Source organism: Lytechinus pictus, chromosome 6 (assembly GCF_037042905.1).
Source record: "Lytechinus pictus isolate F3 Inbred chromosome 6, Lp3.0, whole genome shotgun sequence".
In the NCBI taxonomy this organism is placed as follows: domain Eukaryota; kingdom Metazoa; phylum Echinodermata; class Echinoidea; order Temnopleuroida; family Toxopneustidae; genus Lytechinus; species Lytechinus pictus.
In genome coordinates, this window is record NC_087250.1 from 5,624,154 (window position 1) to 5,643,911 (window position 19,758).

The window sequence follows — 19,758 nt, forward strand, 5'->3', positions numbered from 1 at the left end:
ACAGTATAGATACCACAATCATATCTCTCAGGTGGATTTTTAATGAAGTATGTCCATTTCCAGTAACAGCAGTCAATTTAGACTCCATTTTTGGAATCCATCTTGGATTTTTGGACATGCAGGACCACTGACTGTCCTTTGAATTTTCGTAATATATCATTTGACCCTTTAGACAATGGTTTTGACACAAAAATCATATATCCCTGGCAAATATTAAAATAATGAACTTTGTCAATTTGTAAGTAAAAACATTCGTTTTAGACTCCATTTTTTGAAGCCATCTTGGATTTATGACATACTGGACCACTGAATATCCTCTTAACCTGTCATAATGCATTATTAGACCCTTCAAATCATGCTTTAGACCCCAAAATATTATCTCCCAGGCAGATAATTTAGACTCCATTTTTACTAGCCATCTTCGATTTTTATGTAATTTTTTCAGTAACAGCAGTCAATTTAAACTCCATTTTTGCAAGAAATCTTGGATTTTTTGACATACTGGACCACTGGCTGTCCTTTTAACCTGTCCTAATGTATTATTTGACTCTTCAAACCATGGTTTAGACACTGAAATGATATATCTCACGCGGATGTAAAATTAACTATGTCCCTTTGTAAGGAATAGCAGCCACTTCAAACTTCATTTTTGGCAACCGTCTTGGATTTTTGGAAATACTGGACCATTGAAACTCCTTTTAACCTGTCCTAATGTATTATTTGACCCTTTAAACCATGGTTTAGATACCACAATCATATATTTCAAGCAGATATTAAATGTACTATGTCCATTTGTAAGAAATAACAACCATTTTAGACCGTTTAACTATGTCCCTTTGTAAGGAATAGCAGCCACTTCAAACTTCATTTTTGGCAACCGTCTTGGATTTTTGGAAATACTGGACCATTGAAACTCCTTTTAACCTGTCCTAATGTATTATTTGACCCTTTAAACCATGGTTTAGATACCACAATCATATATTTCAAGCAGATATTAAATGTACTATGTCCATTTGTAAGAAATAACAACCATTTTAGACCGTTTAACTATGTCCCTTTGTAAGGAATAGCAGCCACTTCAAACTTCATTTTTGGCAACCGTCTTGGATTTTTGGAAATACTGGACCATTGAAACTCCTTTTAACCTGTCCTAATGTATTATTTGACCCTTTAAACCATGGTTTAGATACCACAATCATATATTTCAAGCAGATATTAAATGAACTATGTCCATTTGTAAGAAATAACAACCATTTTAGACCCCATTTTTGGAAGCAATCTTGGATTTTTGGACATACTTGACCACTGACTGTCCTTGTAACTTGTCCAAATGTACTACCTGACCCTTAACACCACTGAATAGAAACAAAATTTAAGATACTAACATTAGTAATCGATGAATTGTGGATTTTCAGGCTTTGGTGGCCATTTTAGACGCCATCTTGGATTTTTAGGTATACTGGTCTGATTATGTTTACTCTAACCTGTATCAATAGCTCCTTGTACACCTTTAAACGATGAAATATGCACCAAAATTAGATGTATAGGGTGGATGATGAGTGGGTTATGTCCATTTTCTGTGAATGGCGGCCATTTTGGACGCCATCTTGGATTACGGAAAACCCTCAAGGAGGATATATGAGGACTTTTAGTATGTTATTCTAGACATATTTATGGACCTATCTGATTATGTTTACTCTAACCTGTATCAATAGCTCCTTGTACACCTTTAAACCATGAAATATGCACCAAAATTAGATGTCTAGGGTGGACGATGAGTGGGTTATGTCCATTTTCTGTGAATGGCAGCCATTTTGGACGCCATCTTGGATTACGGAAAACCCTCAAGGAGGATATATGAGGACTTTAAGGACGTTCCACAGTTACGTGTGTGCGCATTATGATCTGCGCATAGTTTACACTCTGCGCGCTGACGTCACAATGGATAAACAGGTAATTAATTAGCTGCGGGTATGAGCTGATTTTTCTCATCTTCTGCACTTTAACTGCAGATACGATGCGTTATCTCATGAAGCTAAAAAATTGATTTATTCCATGGACCATTCAATAAAATATCCTCTACAATTTCAAAATACTTTACTCTGCAGTGCTGCCAAGAATCACGAACATTACCCCGAGTTTGAATAAATGGTAGAGTGGTTTTGATTTTTTCTTCACATAGATACTAAGCATTCGGCGCATTTTTGGTGTTTTAAAAAGCACATTTGCTGTAATACAAATGCTGATAGTTTAAAAACAAGCACATGAACCCCTATTTTTTAATGTTTGTACCTCTTAGGTATACCTTCCTCTACAACTCTGCAAATTTTTGTGAAAATGACATGGATTTTGAATAAAGTGCAGCATTTATTGTACGTTTATAGTTTGTTACTAAAATTTTAAATTTTTTAAATTGGGATTTTGTTATCTTTTACGCCATTTTTAAGAACTGACAGTGCTGTTAAACTTAAAATTGCAAACAAATAGCACTATAAATAGATTCTCCATTCTAACGATACAATTATTAACTCTATTGCGAAATTTGATGACTTTTTCATGTATTTTGACGGAGTAATAGAGGTTTAAACTCATTGTAGTAATCTTGGGCGGTCTAAAAATGCCAAATTCTTTTGAATGCGCATTTCTTAAGAACATCAATTTGAGTGAACTTTGAAGCTCTATAGCAAAAGATCAAGCACATGGACCTATGTTAATTTTTGCATATTTCGAATATTAAGGTTCTAAAGTATCTATGTGCAAAGTTTGGTGAAAATGACATGGATTTCACTTTAACTGTGGAACGTCCTTAAGTATGTTATTCTAGACATATTTATGGACCTATCCTGAACAAATCAGCTTGTTACCAAAAATTTCCATGTTAAACCTAATGCTCTTAATTGGCCTAAGAGAAGGAACTGGAAAAGGGGTTTTGTGTGGGCGCGTGCATCGAAAGTGCATGCGTGCAGTTTGTAATGAACTTAGTTCTACTGGGGACATTTTTCAAAAATATATTTTACCAATCAACTTGGGACGTCCCCGGTCCAGAATTCCCGACCTTTCGTTGGAGAACGCGAACGCTTATTTGCGACGACAGTTGATTTTGGAAGAGACTTTTGGGCCCGTCGTCATGGTCGTGTGCAAAATTCTGGTTGCTACTATGGTAACAGCGATATATCCGATTTAGGACGACTTTCCAAAGCCACATTGTGTTCCTCCCAGAGCTCGAGAGGCCGCCCGGGGGCCCACTTCCATTGAAGAGTGGATACCAGGCGCGACCACGCGTAAAAAGGGAAAGATTGGGCAAGTACATTACGTATAGGCCTATGTTAAGATATGCATTTTCATAATCTGGAAAAGCCTTGCTTCCCTTGTTTAGGGTGCTTTTCGAAACCGCATAATACCCATTACATTGTGTGCTAGAGGCATATCGTTTGTGTAGGAGTAAACAAAAGAAAAATAGATCATAACAGTCCATCGAATCGATATTGCATTTAATGTGGATTATTGGTGGATCACTGGCAATTGATTCCATGGGTCAGATCGCCTCCCCAGCTGAAACCATTTCGCATGTGTTGATATGTACACAGCATATGCCATACGTTTGAACTTGCATGTTTCTTTTGTTTACTCCTTCTACACAAACGATATATACTTCCATTGATCAGTGGATACCAGGCACAACCATGGGGTTTCGAAAATTATCTAACAAGGGAAGCAAGTCCTTTCCAGATTATGAAAATGCATCTCTTAACAAGTATTTGGCTTGTAAAACCCTATATATATATATATATATATATATATATATATATATATATATATATATATATATATATATATATATATCCCTTTTTCAGTATTTTAAACATCGTTTTTGACACCCTTATAACGTTACATAGGCCTGTACTTGCCCACTCTGTCCCCTTTTACGCGTGATCGCGCCTGGTATCCACTCATCAATGGAAGTGGGCACCCCGGGCGGCCTCTCGAGCTCTAGGAGGAACCAAATCTGGCTTTGAAAAGTCGTCCTAAATCGGATATATCGCTGTTACCATGCATAGAAGCAACCATAATTTTGCACACGAAACGCAAATTGAATGTTTCTGTTCCAGATGCGAAACGTAAAAAAAATCTCATGTCACACAATTTGCATTGCAGGACAGAGTTTTACGACCATGACGACGGGTTCTTCTAACGAAAGGTCGGGATTGTCAGTGCAGCTGCTCTACATGAATTGGCTTTGATATCATGAACAAAATAGACCCAAAAAAGGAAGAAAGAAGGGCGTACTCACACAGATGGGCGTACTCGACAGTCGATCCTGCCCCCGCCTCTCTTTTAGTTTCAATAATACTCTAGAGAAACTATCAGCATTCGGCATTTGCACACCCTTGACCCGAGAATTGCGTCCGAGGCCGAGGATTAACCTCCATCCTCGGGGACAATGCCGATTATGCGGCCTCAAGGCCGAAGCCGGCCTCGAGACTCACAACACTGGTGTAGGCGGTAGAAAGCGTCCCCGGTAAGGGACTTTATGTCAGAAAATGAGCTACTTAGTGGTTAAAATTCAAACAAATAGACTGCACACGCACACACTATAGTCCCCACTTTGTCGATTAATGATAAACGAGTCCCGACTGTGCGTGTGTGGGGGGAGGGCATGGGCGGAAATCCCAGGGGGGACAGGGGGACGCGTCCCTCCCTACCCAAAATAGTAGGGGGACATAATATCAAATGTCCGCCCTACTATTTTTTGTATTTTATGATGGAGCAAAATACATCACTTTACAATCGAAATAATACATGTATTTTGGACTAAATGACCTTACATTTTCGGGGAGAACTTTTTTTTTTTGCTTGTCAAATTGTTTTGATAAAAATTACCTTACATTTTGGGTGAAAACCTTTTTTTTATTTTTGCTTGTCAAATTTTCCAGGCCCGGTCCCCCTACCTTTGGGGACAGATTTCCGACCATGGGAGAGGGTGTACACATACGTTTATGTAAATGGGTATGTGTATGAATACAACAAATAAATTACCTCTTCTTTGTATAGGCCTACGACCAACTCCATCTCCAGATTCTAAACAGAAGGAAGAGGACAACAAAGTTTAACACATTATCTACATGATCTACATTATGTATAATTTTGAATGTAAAAAACAAAACGCTTAAATCGTCATCAAAATTACACAACTCCAAAAAGAAATAGATTTTTATTGAAACAAATAGGTCCATGATTTAAACCGGGGGTTGAAATAACTATTACGACAAAATGCAAAACAAATAGGGAATGTGTGACATCGCTCGCTCTCATCTTTATGTTACCATGCAGCGTGATGACTATCTGTGCGAAACAATTAACATGTCGTTTTCATCAGGGGTCCGTTGCAGAAAGAGTTGTCTTTAAACGCAAGTCAAAAAATCAACTGCAAGTCCAAAATGCACGCTGTTGATTGGTTGAAAATCAAGTTGTGCATGATTTTTAGAGTTGCGATTGATTGCAACTATTTCTGCAACGGGCCCCAGTCTGAATTCGATGACGATGAAATTTCCATCGGCTTCTTTGAACATCGCTATTAATTCAAATCTACTCTTCACTGGGATGTGTTGAACTTTAAGCTATGCTGTATACAAAATTAGTTGTAGTTTGTGCGTACGTGTATGTGTGTGAGTGTGAAATATGCAACAAATAAATTAGTTAGTCTTTGTTTCCGTCTAAGCATGTTTTCAGTTTCTAAGCAATTCATTTGATCACGCCGCTCCCACCCCCCCCCCTGAAAAAATATCAAATTGAATATAAATAAGTTTAAAAGATTAGAAGATAAACATTACTATTATGATAAATGAATAGATAGATAAATAAACAATGAGTTATTCATTATGAGAAAAATATATAAATGAATTAAATAACAAAATATCTACATAATCTACTTTTGTGTATAATTTACTTATGCGCAATTACCAAATGCGACCAGACAATATTGGGTTATAATATACAATGCACACTTTATTTTACAAACATCAAAGATGCTTACGAAAATAATTATCTGACTATTTTCACATACCATACATAAATTAGGATTAACCGGAGTGCAGAATGCTTGAGTATTACGATGTTAATATGTCTACTGACCTTTTGCAATGGTAGAAGTTTCTTGGACACTGAAAGACAGAGTCGTCTTAGATTCAGTTGCATCTTCAGGCGGTGAAATGTCGGGAAAAGAATATGTTGTGTCTTCTTTGATAACTGGTCGCGTAACTGGTTCTGGTGACTTGAACTTTGCTGCTAAAGCACAGGGTTTTCCTGCATTGGATGAAATGCACATAGAAACACACGAACAAAACTGATAACAGATTCATTAGGTACGTCCTCCCCCCCCCCCCTCCTTCTTTTGTTTTCTTTTGAGGACTCAACTGATGCAAACTTTCGACCCGCAATGCCGTGCCTATTCGGATTTCCTTGAGGGTGTACCTCAAGGCGCCGTCAGCGCACCCTTCCTCTTCCTGGTATAGGCCACACTTTCAAAGAAATGCACATTCCAAATAAATGTAGCATAATTCCAAGTAATTCACACGTCCAATCTATAATAATATCTATGGTAATGAAAATGATATTTCGCTGAGATATCATGACTTGTTTGTCCCCCATTTCAACATTATTTTGATATGCCGAATCTGTTAAGCATAAACAGACTTTCAAGTGATAAGGACATGCGTCTACACGACGCCTGGCTAGCTCATAGTTGACAAAAGATGTGGGAGGTATTTAATTATTACAGAATAATCCTTAGGTGGGTTCCCTGTTATTCTTTTTACCTGAAAAAATACAAATGGAGCATAAAATGACCCCCTCCCCTACCCCCGAACTCCCATTGCTTGACCAGAGGGTGTTTCACAAAATTTATGTACGACTCGCACTTAATATGCCTAGTTGCGAGCGCTATAAAAGGCATGACGGTATTGGTCAGATCATGCCAAGACGACGCTTACTGTACAAGAGTAAGCGTTGCATGTAATATACGCACCGGCATTCAAGTCATAGGCCTACTTATATATTTGTGAAACACCCCTGATCCCAGGCCCAAGGGCTCGTTGCAAAATGAGTTGCGCTTAAATGCAACAAAAATATAAATCACAAGTAATGAATCACATGTCCTGCATGCGCAATCAGAATCAAATAAATGGTGGTTTTTTGTGCACTGGATACACTATAAATCTCATATTCGAAATTACCGTTCACATTGAAGTAATTACCATATAGCACATGACATATATTTATTGATACACATTTAAAAAAACTCACTGTCTCTTGCCGTCATTTTCCCCTTGACTTTGATGCTCAATTTCCTAATGCTGGTTTGCGTCAGAGGTGGTTGGAAAGAACCTCCAGCAGGAGATGAATCTTCAATCTGTATTGAAACAGGGGCGGTTTCTTCATATTTGTAGTCGACGTTGTTCTTTTTGGGAAGACTGTCTTGTATCCTTCGTGGGACGTCCAAAACTTCTATCTTGAATTCGTCAGTTGGCGGTGCACGAGGATCTACAGCGTGTTCTAAGAAGTAGGCAAGAGATCTGGTCAAGATGTCCGATGGGGACAGGATCAGAAGCCTTTTCACCAATGGATGCAGGACATCATTAAGACGACCATTACTTCTTGATTCGTAGTTCAATGCAAGAATGAACTCGACCATATACTGGTATAGCCCACGATCGGCATGCCAAATGATTCTTTCCCCTTCCTTTGCGTTTAGGCCAACATCTTCTGCGAAGGCCAAGGTAAGATCAACCATATGGCTTACGATAGTGCTTGCCGCATCGACAGATTCTCCACAAGAAAACTGCATCAAATTTCTGAGAGAAAGTGCCTCCTCCATGGAACTTATCTTCTGGAGACTTGTGTGAAATGATTGTTTCTCTTCGGCGTTTCCATGGAGGAGTTTGGAGAAGTGTTTAGCAGCAAGCCTCTGCTGAAATGGCCCATTAAGGAAGCTATAGATCTTTCCTTCACATGCTACATGAGTAGAAGGAATAAACTCCTCCTGTACAGATTTCACCAAGAGTCCTTTACGAATTCCACTTGTAAGTACTTCTGTTTTTAAGTCACCGCAAACATCAAAGTCGCTTTCACACAAGTGAAATTCTTCTTGCTGACCGTCCTTCAAATAGCAATTGAATGCTACGACTGACAAATGCGCCATCGTTTGGTCTTTTGAGAGTGTAGGCCTCGTCCCAGTCTGGAAACTCATGTTGCTTCTCAGCGAGCTTGGACTTGAGACTGAATGTTCGATTGGTTCGGTATTCAGAGATGGATCTGCATGCCTCATGATGCAATCGATGGACTTGTCTATTAATGCTGAACTAGTTTTTAGCTCACCAAGTGATGCAGGGTTATCATTCCATTTCAGGATCTGGCACATTATGCAAAGGAGCACTGGTGACGCCACCATATCACGCAGCAATTCTGTGTTCATAATATATTCCTTTACCTTTAACCCAAAGTCTTTTCTTTTGTCGAACACCTTCCCAATGTAGGTACCAACTGAGGTTTTACTTATTCCCTCCACTTTCACATGGTCATAATTTCCATACACTTCACGGAAATCCCCGATCCCACCGGATTTCGTGGCAACCAAAATGGTTAGATGTGGAAATTCTCGAAGGAGAACCATATCTTCGAGGGAGCTAGTATTTTGCTGACACGCCGGCTGACCATTTATTTTCCATTTCGTGTAGTGGTCAAGGATAACCAATATCTCATCAGGGCATTCTTTGCACATGTTCTCGATATCCTTTGGAGTGAAACGGGTGTAAGCCGGCAAACATTGGTCATTGATTGCTTGGCCGAGACTAGTTCCAATTTCAACTTTCACTCCGTCAATGTAAAAAACAAGGCTGAAATTCTTCAGTGGACCTTCCTTTTGACACCATTGGGATAGCCACATCTTGATTTCGGTTGTTTTACCGACGCCAGATGGACCAAAGAAGAGAATTCTTTTTTTGTTAAAGTGGGGACTCTTAAAGAGGTCTATGGCCTCTATCTCCGGCATCCGCGGAAGATCTGGGGAGATTTCACTCTTCTTTAGTATCACCGGGACATGAAGATTTTCTACACTATAAATTTTGGTTTCAGTAGAAGGAGGGAGTGTTATTTTTAATGCATTGCTGCATTTCGTGTATTGTTGTTGTAACTGTTCCCGACACATTTCGATTGGTCTAATGCAGATATAAGAGAAGGAAGAGAGAGAGAGAAAAAAATGCAATTGTCATTTCTTCGAAACCACAACATAATAGACAGGCTCCGCAGTAGCGGAGGCGAAGGGGAAGACCCCCACCCACCGGCCGTCCGACAGAATTTTGATGATATTTTTATTATTTTTATCATTTTCTAGTGGATGGGCGGGGCTTGTCAGAAATTGTTTAGGTTGATTGGTTTCATTAATGGTTAATTAATCTCAGCCTTTTCTCAGACTAGAACATGATAAGGATCACGAACGCTAATCACAGTCACGATTACAGAGCAATCATCATTACAATGATGATTCAAGATTCACGTGTGATAAGGCCCTAAGGCCCTTTTTACACGTGAATTCTAAGGGCCTTTTCACACGTGAATCTTGAATCATCATTGTAAAGATAATTGCTATTGTAATCGTGACGGTGATTAGCGTTCGTGATTCTAATCATGTTCTAGTTTAGTTTCACACATGCTAAATATTCGTCATTAGCCTTATTTTTTTTACTGGAATCATCATTCAAATTACAATTTTTACCGTGTGAAAGGAATCAAAGGATGGCACACTTTGCCGTAACAAAATCACATCGGCTAAACGTGTTGTTTACCTTATTTCTGTGTGATTACCAGTTGGTTTAAGATCTACATAGTAAAATTCCCACTTGGTGCCGTTTGGTATAATTTCATTTCGTTCAATAGCCATTTTGTCCAAAGCCAGTCAGTTTAAGAGAAACTTCGTCTAAGTGCCTCTTCGTCCAATAAACACTTCTTCAATAGCCATTTCGTCCCATAGCCAGGTGGGCCACTTTGTTCAATAGCCATTTTATATAATTTCGTTCGGTCCAATATTACTACCTAATTAATAAATAAAAAAATTCATGAATTCATAATAATTAAATTGTCCTTTTTTCAGAATGGAATATCTCGCGCTAAGGAAGAGAAATAGCTAGAGAGTCATCATTTTCATATGAAAAAAAATCCTCAGAATGTCTCGGTGCTACGTCAAAACGATAATGATAAAAATATCAGCTTGCGCCTCGAGCTTGCATCATTTATTAATTGCGATTATTAAGTGCGATCCAATTATCCACTTCACAATGTGCTTGAATCAGTGCTTAAATTAACCCTTTCAGATCGAAATATCAAATATTTTCAGCTCGCGCTTCACTCTCGCATTATTAATTTTAATGACAAGAATGTATTTAGAATGCCCATATAAATCTAAAACACACACACGCATGTTTATTGAGGTACTTAGCTTGTTCTTCTTTGAAAACATGTGCTTTAAAAAAACAGTTTCAGATTAGAATGGGCTCTATCAAAAAAATTCTGCTCACGATTCGCACTCACATTATTAGTGCATGAATCCCAGTTACCAATCCTTTTCGTGATTTTCAAAACATCAATAGAGTGACCCATTTATAGGTCCAAATCTCAATTTTTTTCCGCTCACGCTTCGCGCTCGCATTGTTTTGTTATATACCTATCCTGTTCATAAAGAAATTGTGCATAGAATGTTAATTTTTAGGTCGGAATGTCAAACGTGTACGCTCGCTTTATTGATTGTTGAAATATGTATCGTCAATATCATAATGGCTAACTACAAACAGTCCTTAACAAGTTCCTTTTCGATCAGTTACATGTACACATCTTGTTAAGGATTCCCAAACATTGCCCTCAATGTTCACTTTTGAGGAAAAAATACATGAAATTTCTCCCAAAAAATGTTTTGTAATAGTGACTGTTACGAATACCACTTCAAAAAAAAAAAAAAAAAAGAACTTTGTGCGGCCGATCGGTGAAAATGTGGGTGACATTTTTTTCGCCCCCCCCCCCCCCTTGGCAAAAGCTGGATCCGCCCCTGAACTTAGGCCTACTTCAGCAACCCCAGCCAAAAAATCGTTCCCAGGGCCCTGCCCTCCACCCCACACACACACACGCACGTTCACCCCTTTTGTGAACACTATTGAATTTCCAATTTCAGATTAACAATTGAAAATAATGTTCTCTTCAGATGTTGAGAAATTCAACAAATTAAATGAGGAAACAAATAATGAAACCATTGATATCTGATTAGATATATATCAGATAACTCTTTTAAAGACCTTTATCAATTTCAAGCTCTAAGCTTAAGATGAAGGTCTCCCACATTTCAAAATGTATTATGTCGATATAATATATATAATTTTTTCTGCTTTTTTTTTAACAATAAATTTTTTTTTTTATATATTTCAATTCGATTATTAGATGGTATATATGCATATGTTATTAATTATAGCCTTTGCTTATTATGTTATGCTAAGAAAAATGATTACACTTGTATATGCTTTTGTTATTGGAATGTGGAAATAAATAAATCAAATCAAATCAAGAGAGAGAGAGAGAAAGAAAAGGGAGGGGGAGAAATCAAAGATATACACATATTGTTTTGTTTTGCTTTTGTTCTTAAAAATTACAGGGGTGAAGCCAAGGGTATGCAGGTATGACTCAAATTTAAGTGTCAAATTTGCAAAACGAGAAGAATAAATTTCAACACCATAAGTGGAAAATTTGAGAATGATGGGCATAAGTTAAATGCGTCGCAGAGACGGTATTTAAAATCAGGCTAATAAATTGCTATTTGATTCTTTTTCATCCTTTACCGTGGAGTGTCTCTTTTCTTTTCCATTTTCTTACGGGGGTTGGTGACCCCTGTATCCGTGCCTGCTCCCGGTAACGCTTATTAGAACAAGTGGGAATTGGACCAAAGAGGTACTGGGCTAGGTAGGTATTGAGCAAACTGTTATCTGGACGAAGTGGTTATTGGACCAAAATGGCAATTAATGAAGTAAGACGAGCTGGCTATTGGATGAAGTGGCTTTTGGCCCAATTGGCTATTGAGTGTATATTAAACATTGTGACATTTAGACGAAGTAGCTCTTAGACGAAATGGCTCTTGTACCAAATGACTATTGAAGTAAATGATATTGGACCAAATTTGTATTAGACAACATGTTCATATAGGACAAAATGACGTTGGGCGTAGAGGCGAATCACCCGCACCCACTCACCAACGAGCAATACCCACGCCGTATAGCGACGGCCTTCTGTGATAAACATGTAATGACATTAAAATTTGTCTTTACTGTTTTTTTACGTCGTAACCATGAAAACGCAGTGCCAGGCACACTCGAAATTTTTGTAATGTTTGTCTCTTATCACTTACCACAATCATCAACCTTTACTCCACAGTAATGGTCAAAAATCGTTTTTAAGCTATGTTACCAAAATGTGCATATTGTCCAAAATGTGCAGGCACATCACATTATAACTGCACATTTTGGTAACACACAATCACGTCTGGCATAGGTGAGCCATGGACCTATGAATGAGAGATGGACAATTATCGCGAGCATTTCTTTGATCCAATGATAGCCACCGTCACCATGGCCACCTGGTTATGTGCATCTTCATGACAGGGGCGGATCCAGCTTTCACCAGTAGGGGGCCCGAAAGTTTTTCACCGTATTTTACCCGATCAGCCGCTCAAAATTGATTGAAGAGGTAGTCCTGACAGTCACTATACATTTATTATTTTAAAATTCAAATTCAAATTCATTTATTTCACATCTCTAAAAAACATACAAGATACAATATATCGAGATCAATCAAAATGATTCCATAGGAAAGGAGTAATGAATATTGTAAAATGACAAATTAACAAAAATAACAAAATATGTGTGGGTGCGGGTGATTCGCCTCTACGCCCAACGTCATTTTGTCCTATGAACTGAGCAAATTTGGTGATCCTGAGCAAGATTAATGTGTAACTAAATAAGTAGTGCGAACGCGAAGCGAGAGCAGAAAATTAGGTTTTAGCCTGCTTGAAAGGGGACCTGATAAAGACTGTTTGCAGTTACATAGTTCAACAATCTAATTATGATTTTTTTTTTACCTTCTGATCTAAGTACCTTTTTGTGATCATGAACAGGATAGGTATTAGGATTGGTGCGACCGCGAAGTGCGAGCGGAAAAATTGAGATTTAGACCTAAAAACGGGGCACTCTATTCATGCTTTGTAAATAATGAAAACTGGGCAATTGGGTATCCTCCTACACTGTAAAAAAGAATTAGTAGAAATTACTTAATAAAATTGTGGCAAAAAATTGCCTTAATTTTTTCAAGTATTTATGACTTTGGCAGTTTTAAGTAAAATTTACTTATTTTCTTTGCTTCCATTTTACTAAAGAAAATTAAGTTACAACAACTTAATTCAATTAAGTAAAACAATCAACAAAATATTTGAAAATATCAAATGGGGGAGTGGACTTTCGTGATTCGAAAGTCCGCTCCCCTATTGTCCCACGTTTGGTGGCATCATTTTCATTTTAGACATGTTTTATCCAAATATTAGACTTTGTGAATTGTCACTTTACCTGTACATGTATAGGTACTGACATTTATATTTATACGCGATCGTTTCATTCTTACAAATAAAACAGTGAGAATAATTTTCTGCTAAATGACTATTTAATATTGCCTTTTCATTGATTCAACAAAAGAATACAATAGTTAGCACACCCTTATCCAAAACAATTTCAAACACAAATAGATATGACATTTATTTAAAAAAAAAAAACATTAACTTGCTCTAATGAATATTCATGCATTATTTAAATATGGCGTTAATTGAAAAATATAAGTACATTCAACATGATTTTATAAGTAACAATCATCTTTGCCTAATTGAGTTAGATTTACTCAATCAAAGCAAGCTATCAATACGTGAATTTTCTTAAATGTATATTGAACCCAAATAAATCAAGTAAATTAAAAGACAAGTTGAAACTACTTAAAAACAACGAAAAATAATTACAAATTGTAAATTCTACTTAAATACATTAAGTGTTAACTACTGATTCAAAGATTTTTTTTTACAGTGTACATACATAATGCTAATGTGAGCTGAACATTTTTGACATTCTGATCTGAAACTAGATAATTCAAGTACGTTTTGAAGAAAGAACAAGCTGCGTATCTCAATAAACACGCATGTGCGTGTTTTAGATTCATACCTAGAATTTGAGCATTCTAAATAACATTTTTTTATCATGATATTCAATAATGCAAGCGCGGAGCGCGAGCTGAAACTTTTTGATATTCCGATCTGAAAAAGGGGTTAATTTAAGCACTCTTTCAAGCACTGTGTCGGAAAATTGTGAAGTGGATGTGGATTGCACTTAAATAAATCATGTAAGCGAAGCGCGTGCTGATGTTTTTTCTTTTAGTTTTACCTAGGACCGGGACATTCTAAGGACATTCGTTATCATATGAAATCGATGAATTTCTACCTATTTCTCTTTCTAAGCGCAAGATGTGATTATGAATAGGATGCATGGGCAAATGTGTTTTCAAAAATTGAAGCGAGCGCAAATAACGAGCAGAAATGTTTCTTTGATATCTGTCATGAAAAGGGAATTTTTAGATTCAACTGCGCATACAGTCTGTGAAATATAAAGTTCCAATCACGAATTGCTTCAGGCCCTTCTCAAGGTAACGGTCCTTGGACCAAAGTAGACTAGTATGAAGAGAATATTATACAGATGACAATTACAGTCACCTGTTCGTGAATTCATTATCTATGCGATGAATGGCAATTCATTCATAGGTCAATGGGTGAACTATCGGCACATTTTGGTAACAAAATTGCCAAAATGTGCCGTAACAGCCCGGGGGGGGGGGGGGGGGCACTTCCATTGACGAGTGGATACCATGCGCGACCATGGGGTCTCAAAAAGCACCCTAAACACGTATTTTCCATATTCTGAAAATGCACCCCTTAACAAGTATTGACGTGTGAAACCCTACCCTTAACAAGTATTGGAAACAAAACGATACTCTTCGCAAGTAGTCCCTGAAATAAACCCCGAAACAAGTACAGCGATATTTATTGTTATGTCACGGGTCCGCCGGTCGGCCCCACACCTTGCGCAAATCGGACTCTAAACACGTAATGTTCGGGGCAAAAAGGACATCCTTTTAATTTTGTTTTATCATCCCCGCAAATTTGACCCTAAACACGTAGCTTTCCTAGCGAAATAGATACTCTTTTTCATTATTTTTGTGGTTTTGACACTCTTTTCACGTTACGTACGTAACGTGCCCTATCTTGAAAAAGACATCCTTTTTACGTGTTTTTTGGTCGCGCATGGTATCCACCTAAGTGCCCCCCCCCCCCCCCCCCCCGGGCGTAACAGTCGCCTATGTGAACACACCGTGATCAGACACTGTTCTTCCCAGCATGGTATTACCGTTTTAAGAAATCAAGCATCAAAAATCATAAATCTCGTATTTTGCATCGGATTTTGCTTACGTTTTCAGCGTAAGGCTTGCATGATTTGTTATTGTTGTTGTTCAAATGAACTTCTTGTTAGGATTGAATTACCATTTGCTAAGATTAAAATGGTCCTTAAAGAGACTTACTCCATTGATCTTTGCCTGGTGCCATGAACATTTTTTCCAGTCGAAGGAGGAAGAGATAGACGTGGTCGACCTTTAATGAATAATGATAATATTTTGTATTTAAACATGGATATAAGAAAAGAGAGGGAGAAACACGCCACACTAAAAGTAATTTAAACGGAAAATATGAACTTTGGTGGAGATAAACAAAATAATCATAAGCAAGAAAACGGTATATTTTTTGTCACCTAGTTGTAAAAAGTGGAACGCCTCTGGCAGTCTCGCCTGCATTACGCAATTTAATATAGCAGCAGTGCTAACTTTGAAAACTACTATAAAATAATCATTCACAAAAACATCATTCATATAATGACATAATACCACGTTCATTGACCATAAATGACATTTGAACGGAGACTTAAGACTGTCAACTACACCCATGTCCACATTTCATTCACTCTATCCATAAACTTTCAAAGTTATGATGGCACTTCAACAATTACCCCAACATGGCCTAAGTTTATTGACCTTAACTGACCTTTGACTTGGTTTTGTGACCTGAAACTCACAGGGGATGTTCAGTGATGCTTGATTACTCTTATATCCCAAGTGTTATGAACTAGATCCATAAACTTTCACAGTTAGGATGGTAATTCAACAAATACCCCCAACATGGCCAAAGTTCATTGACCTTTAATGACCTTTGAACATGGTCATGTGACCTGAAACTCGTACAGGATGTTCAGTGATACTTGATTACTCTTATGTCCAAGTTTTATGAACTAGATCCATAAACTTTCAGAGCTAGGATGGTAATTTAACATATACCCCCAACACGGCCAAAGTTCATTGACCTTAAATGACCATTGACCATGGTCATGTGACCTGAAACTCGCACAGGATATTCAGTGGTACTTGATTAACCTAATGTCCAAGTTTCATGAACTAAATCCATAAATTTTCAAAGTTATGATAGTAATTCAACAAATACCCCCAACTTGACCAAAGTTCATTGACCCTAAATGACCTTTGACCTTAGTCACGTGACTTGAAACTGGAGCAGGATGTTCACTAATACTTGAATAATCCTATGCCCAAGTTTCATGAACTAGGTCCATATACTTTCTAAGTTATGATGTCATTTCAAAAACTTAACCTTCGGTTAAGATTTTGTAAATAATTTTCCCAACATGGTCTAAGTTCATTGACCCTAAATGACCTCTGATCTTGATCATGTGACCTGAAACTCAGGCAGGATGTTAAGTAATACTTGATTAATCTTATGTCTAAGTTTCATGAACTAGGTCCATATACTTTCTAAGTTATGATGTCATTTCAAAAAGTTAACCTTAGGTTAAGATTTGATGCCGCCGCCGCCGTCGCCGCCGCCGCCGCCGCCGTCGGAAAAGCGGCGCCTATAGTTTCGCTCTGCTATGCAGGCGAGACAAAAACGTGATCAATCGATCATGGATAAATAGTTATTAATCATGAAATGACAATAACACTACGTTTTATAGCGATCAATGATCACTGTAAAAACTGTGGTGTTAAAACTGGCACCAGTTGGTGTTTCTGTTTCTGTTTGTTTCTGTTTGTGGTAACTCCCGTAGGAACTCAGCAGGACAGCATTTTGCTGGTAAACGCCAAGCTGGTATACAACCAATTACCTATGAAACGTTTTACGACAGATATCACTCTCGGGCCTTTTTATCAAAGTGGAGACAATAGCAGAGTTGGGATTCGAACTCACAACCTTGCGATTATGAGTCCAATGCTCTAACAACTGGACCACACGACCCATCAACAGAGGTGTTAATAGAGGACCACATCCTGAGGTGTTAAAACTACACCCTAGAGATTGAACATAACACCAAAGAGTGTATGAACACTGATATTGCTAGTTAGCACATGAAATTTATACATGTATCATGTGTACATTTCCATTTTCATTTAAATTTACTTTATCATGTTTATGGGAGTATTTATGTCTTTTTTTTTAATGATTGACTTTTCTTTGGGTTTTGCTTTATAAGTGGTGTGTAATGCTTATTTGGTATGCTGCAGTATTTATGTTTCGGTGTTTTATATGTTTTATTATTATTCTTATCATTATTGTTATTTATTTTTGCTGCTTTTTTTTTTTGTTACATGTATATTGATTCGATGATTGTAAACCTTTGAAAATCAATAAAACATGTAAAAAAAACACCAAAGAGTGTAAATATAACAACCAAACGTGTTGTAATAACACCTATGGGTGTAAAACTAACACCACCAATTTAACACCGGTGTAAAACAACTGGTGTGGTCCTCTATGTACACCGATTAACACCACAGTTTTTGCTGTGATCAGTGAAACTTACCCTGCTACAGTAATCAGATTCTGACTCTTTTTCTTTTTCCGAGAGATGAGAAATACAATTTTGATCATTTTCATTTAATTTGACAGAAAAAAATAACAATAAGATGATATTAGTCAGACATTATTCGTCACAAAAATTTCAGCACAATAAGCCAGTTCGGAGTTCCATTCCGCGCATGATCAGAAGAAGGTAATTCGGACAAAAAGTGACTTGGTGGTTCAATATCTAATGAGATAAGCACTAAATTTGATGTCTTTATTATTCATATATTTCGGGTTTTTTTCATTAGATCCACAAAAATAACAATGCGTCCAGTAGCGACTGGTATTTCACAGTTGGCCAAGTACATTGTCATATCAACCTGTTAATGCATTCAAAGTAAACATGCAACAAATACTTTCATAGAGTGTTCATTGGTGTGCTATTCTAGTCACCTGGTCAATAACATTTCTGCAGCCAGCTCTTAAATTATATCTTGCTTTGAAATCTGCCTATCATAATGAAAGAAATGAAAGGTTATTCGACCATAAATGCCCATAAGGTAATACTGAAATGGTTTATTCGTAATCCCGAGTAAAATACAAAAACAAATATTCCTAGGCAGTGTATGAATTGTTGATATTTAAGATAGCTCATCTTTTCTCTTTACAGTATTGTCCGTGAATATACAACAGATAATTCACGAGAACATTGGGGACACTGTGAGGAAACCTTAGATTTACTTACAGATCTTCAAGCGAATTGCAAGAGTGAAGCGACGATCTTTCCCCTCTGTACTACAGTTGCCCCCCCCCCCCCCAAAAAAAAAAAAAAAAAAAAAAACTAGACACTTGAAATTGCTGCCAAATAAGAAATATATCTCTTTTGGGGAAAACACTTACATATATGGAAGCCAATAAAGTCAACTTTCAAATGACACCAAAAAGTTGGAAAACTATTCATGCTTGAGCGAGCACTGCCCACTGAAACAAAGGGTATGATCATTAGGCTGGGCCGGAATTAGCCTTTCAATTTCTGTCATTTTTTTACAGGCAAATCCTTTGGAACTTGCAAAGTTAAGGGGGTTGTGATGAATTAATGATCAACCGTGGCCAGTTTTGGTTAAGCAAATTTCTATTAAACTGAACGTTAATGCATGAGTGAACACAAATTACACTTTTTGGGGCATCATTTCAACTACATGTATATCCTGTGGATCTCAGTAATGTGTTCATGGGAACCGGAAAAATAGAGAGTGAGATAGGACTTAGTAGTCCAGGATAGGCTCCATAGAAACTTGACCAAACCTTGTTTTTTTATATATACAATATTTTTTTATGGTTTCTTGTCAATTCGAGGGTGCTGATTACGAATCTGGATGATGCCACTCTTGTAACCTTGAGCATTTTCCGCAAATTGGCAAAATCCAATATGGCCGCCAAAATATGCAAATTACCTATGAAAATCATAAAATTGTCCGCACATTGGCTATGAAATGCATGAAATCGTGTGGCAGGAGTGAAATACTCTCTGAAAAAAAAATTGGACAAAATATTTATTTTCCTGATATTCAAAATGGCCGCCATAGGCCCTTGTATACTATATTATGTACAATATGAATAGGGAAAACTAATTTTCACAAAAATTAGCACTAAACCGCAAAAAATCGCGATGTACGAACGAAGTAATACATGCAAATCATCATTACTAACGAGATATATCATTTATTATGTCATATATGGGG

The 19,758-nt window shown here is 37.4% G+C and overlaps 1 protein-coding gene across 1 annotated transcript in view; it reads right to left on the minus strand.

Moving 5' to 3' along the window:
• LOC135154507 (uncharacterized) overlaps positions 1 to 19,758 on the minus strand; it is a 58,869-nt gene that overhangs the window by 15,583 nt on the left and 23,528 nt on the right. The window contains exons 5-8 of the mRNA XM_064100758.1: positions 15,694 to 15,763; positions 7,303 to 9,212; positions 6,133 to 6,303; positions 5,038 to 5,079 (exon numbers count right to left, since the gene is read on the minus strand). Coding sequence (XP_063956828.1) covers positions 5,038 to 5,079; positions 6,133 to 6,303; positions 7,303 to 9,212; positions 15,694 to 15,763 — 2,193 coding nt within the window. The remainder of the gene's footprint in view (positions 1 to 5,037; positions 5,080 to 6,132; positions 6,304 to 7,302; positions 9,213 to 15,693; positions 15,764 to 19,758) is intronic.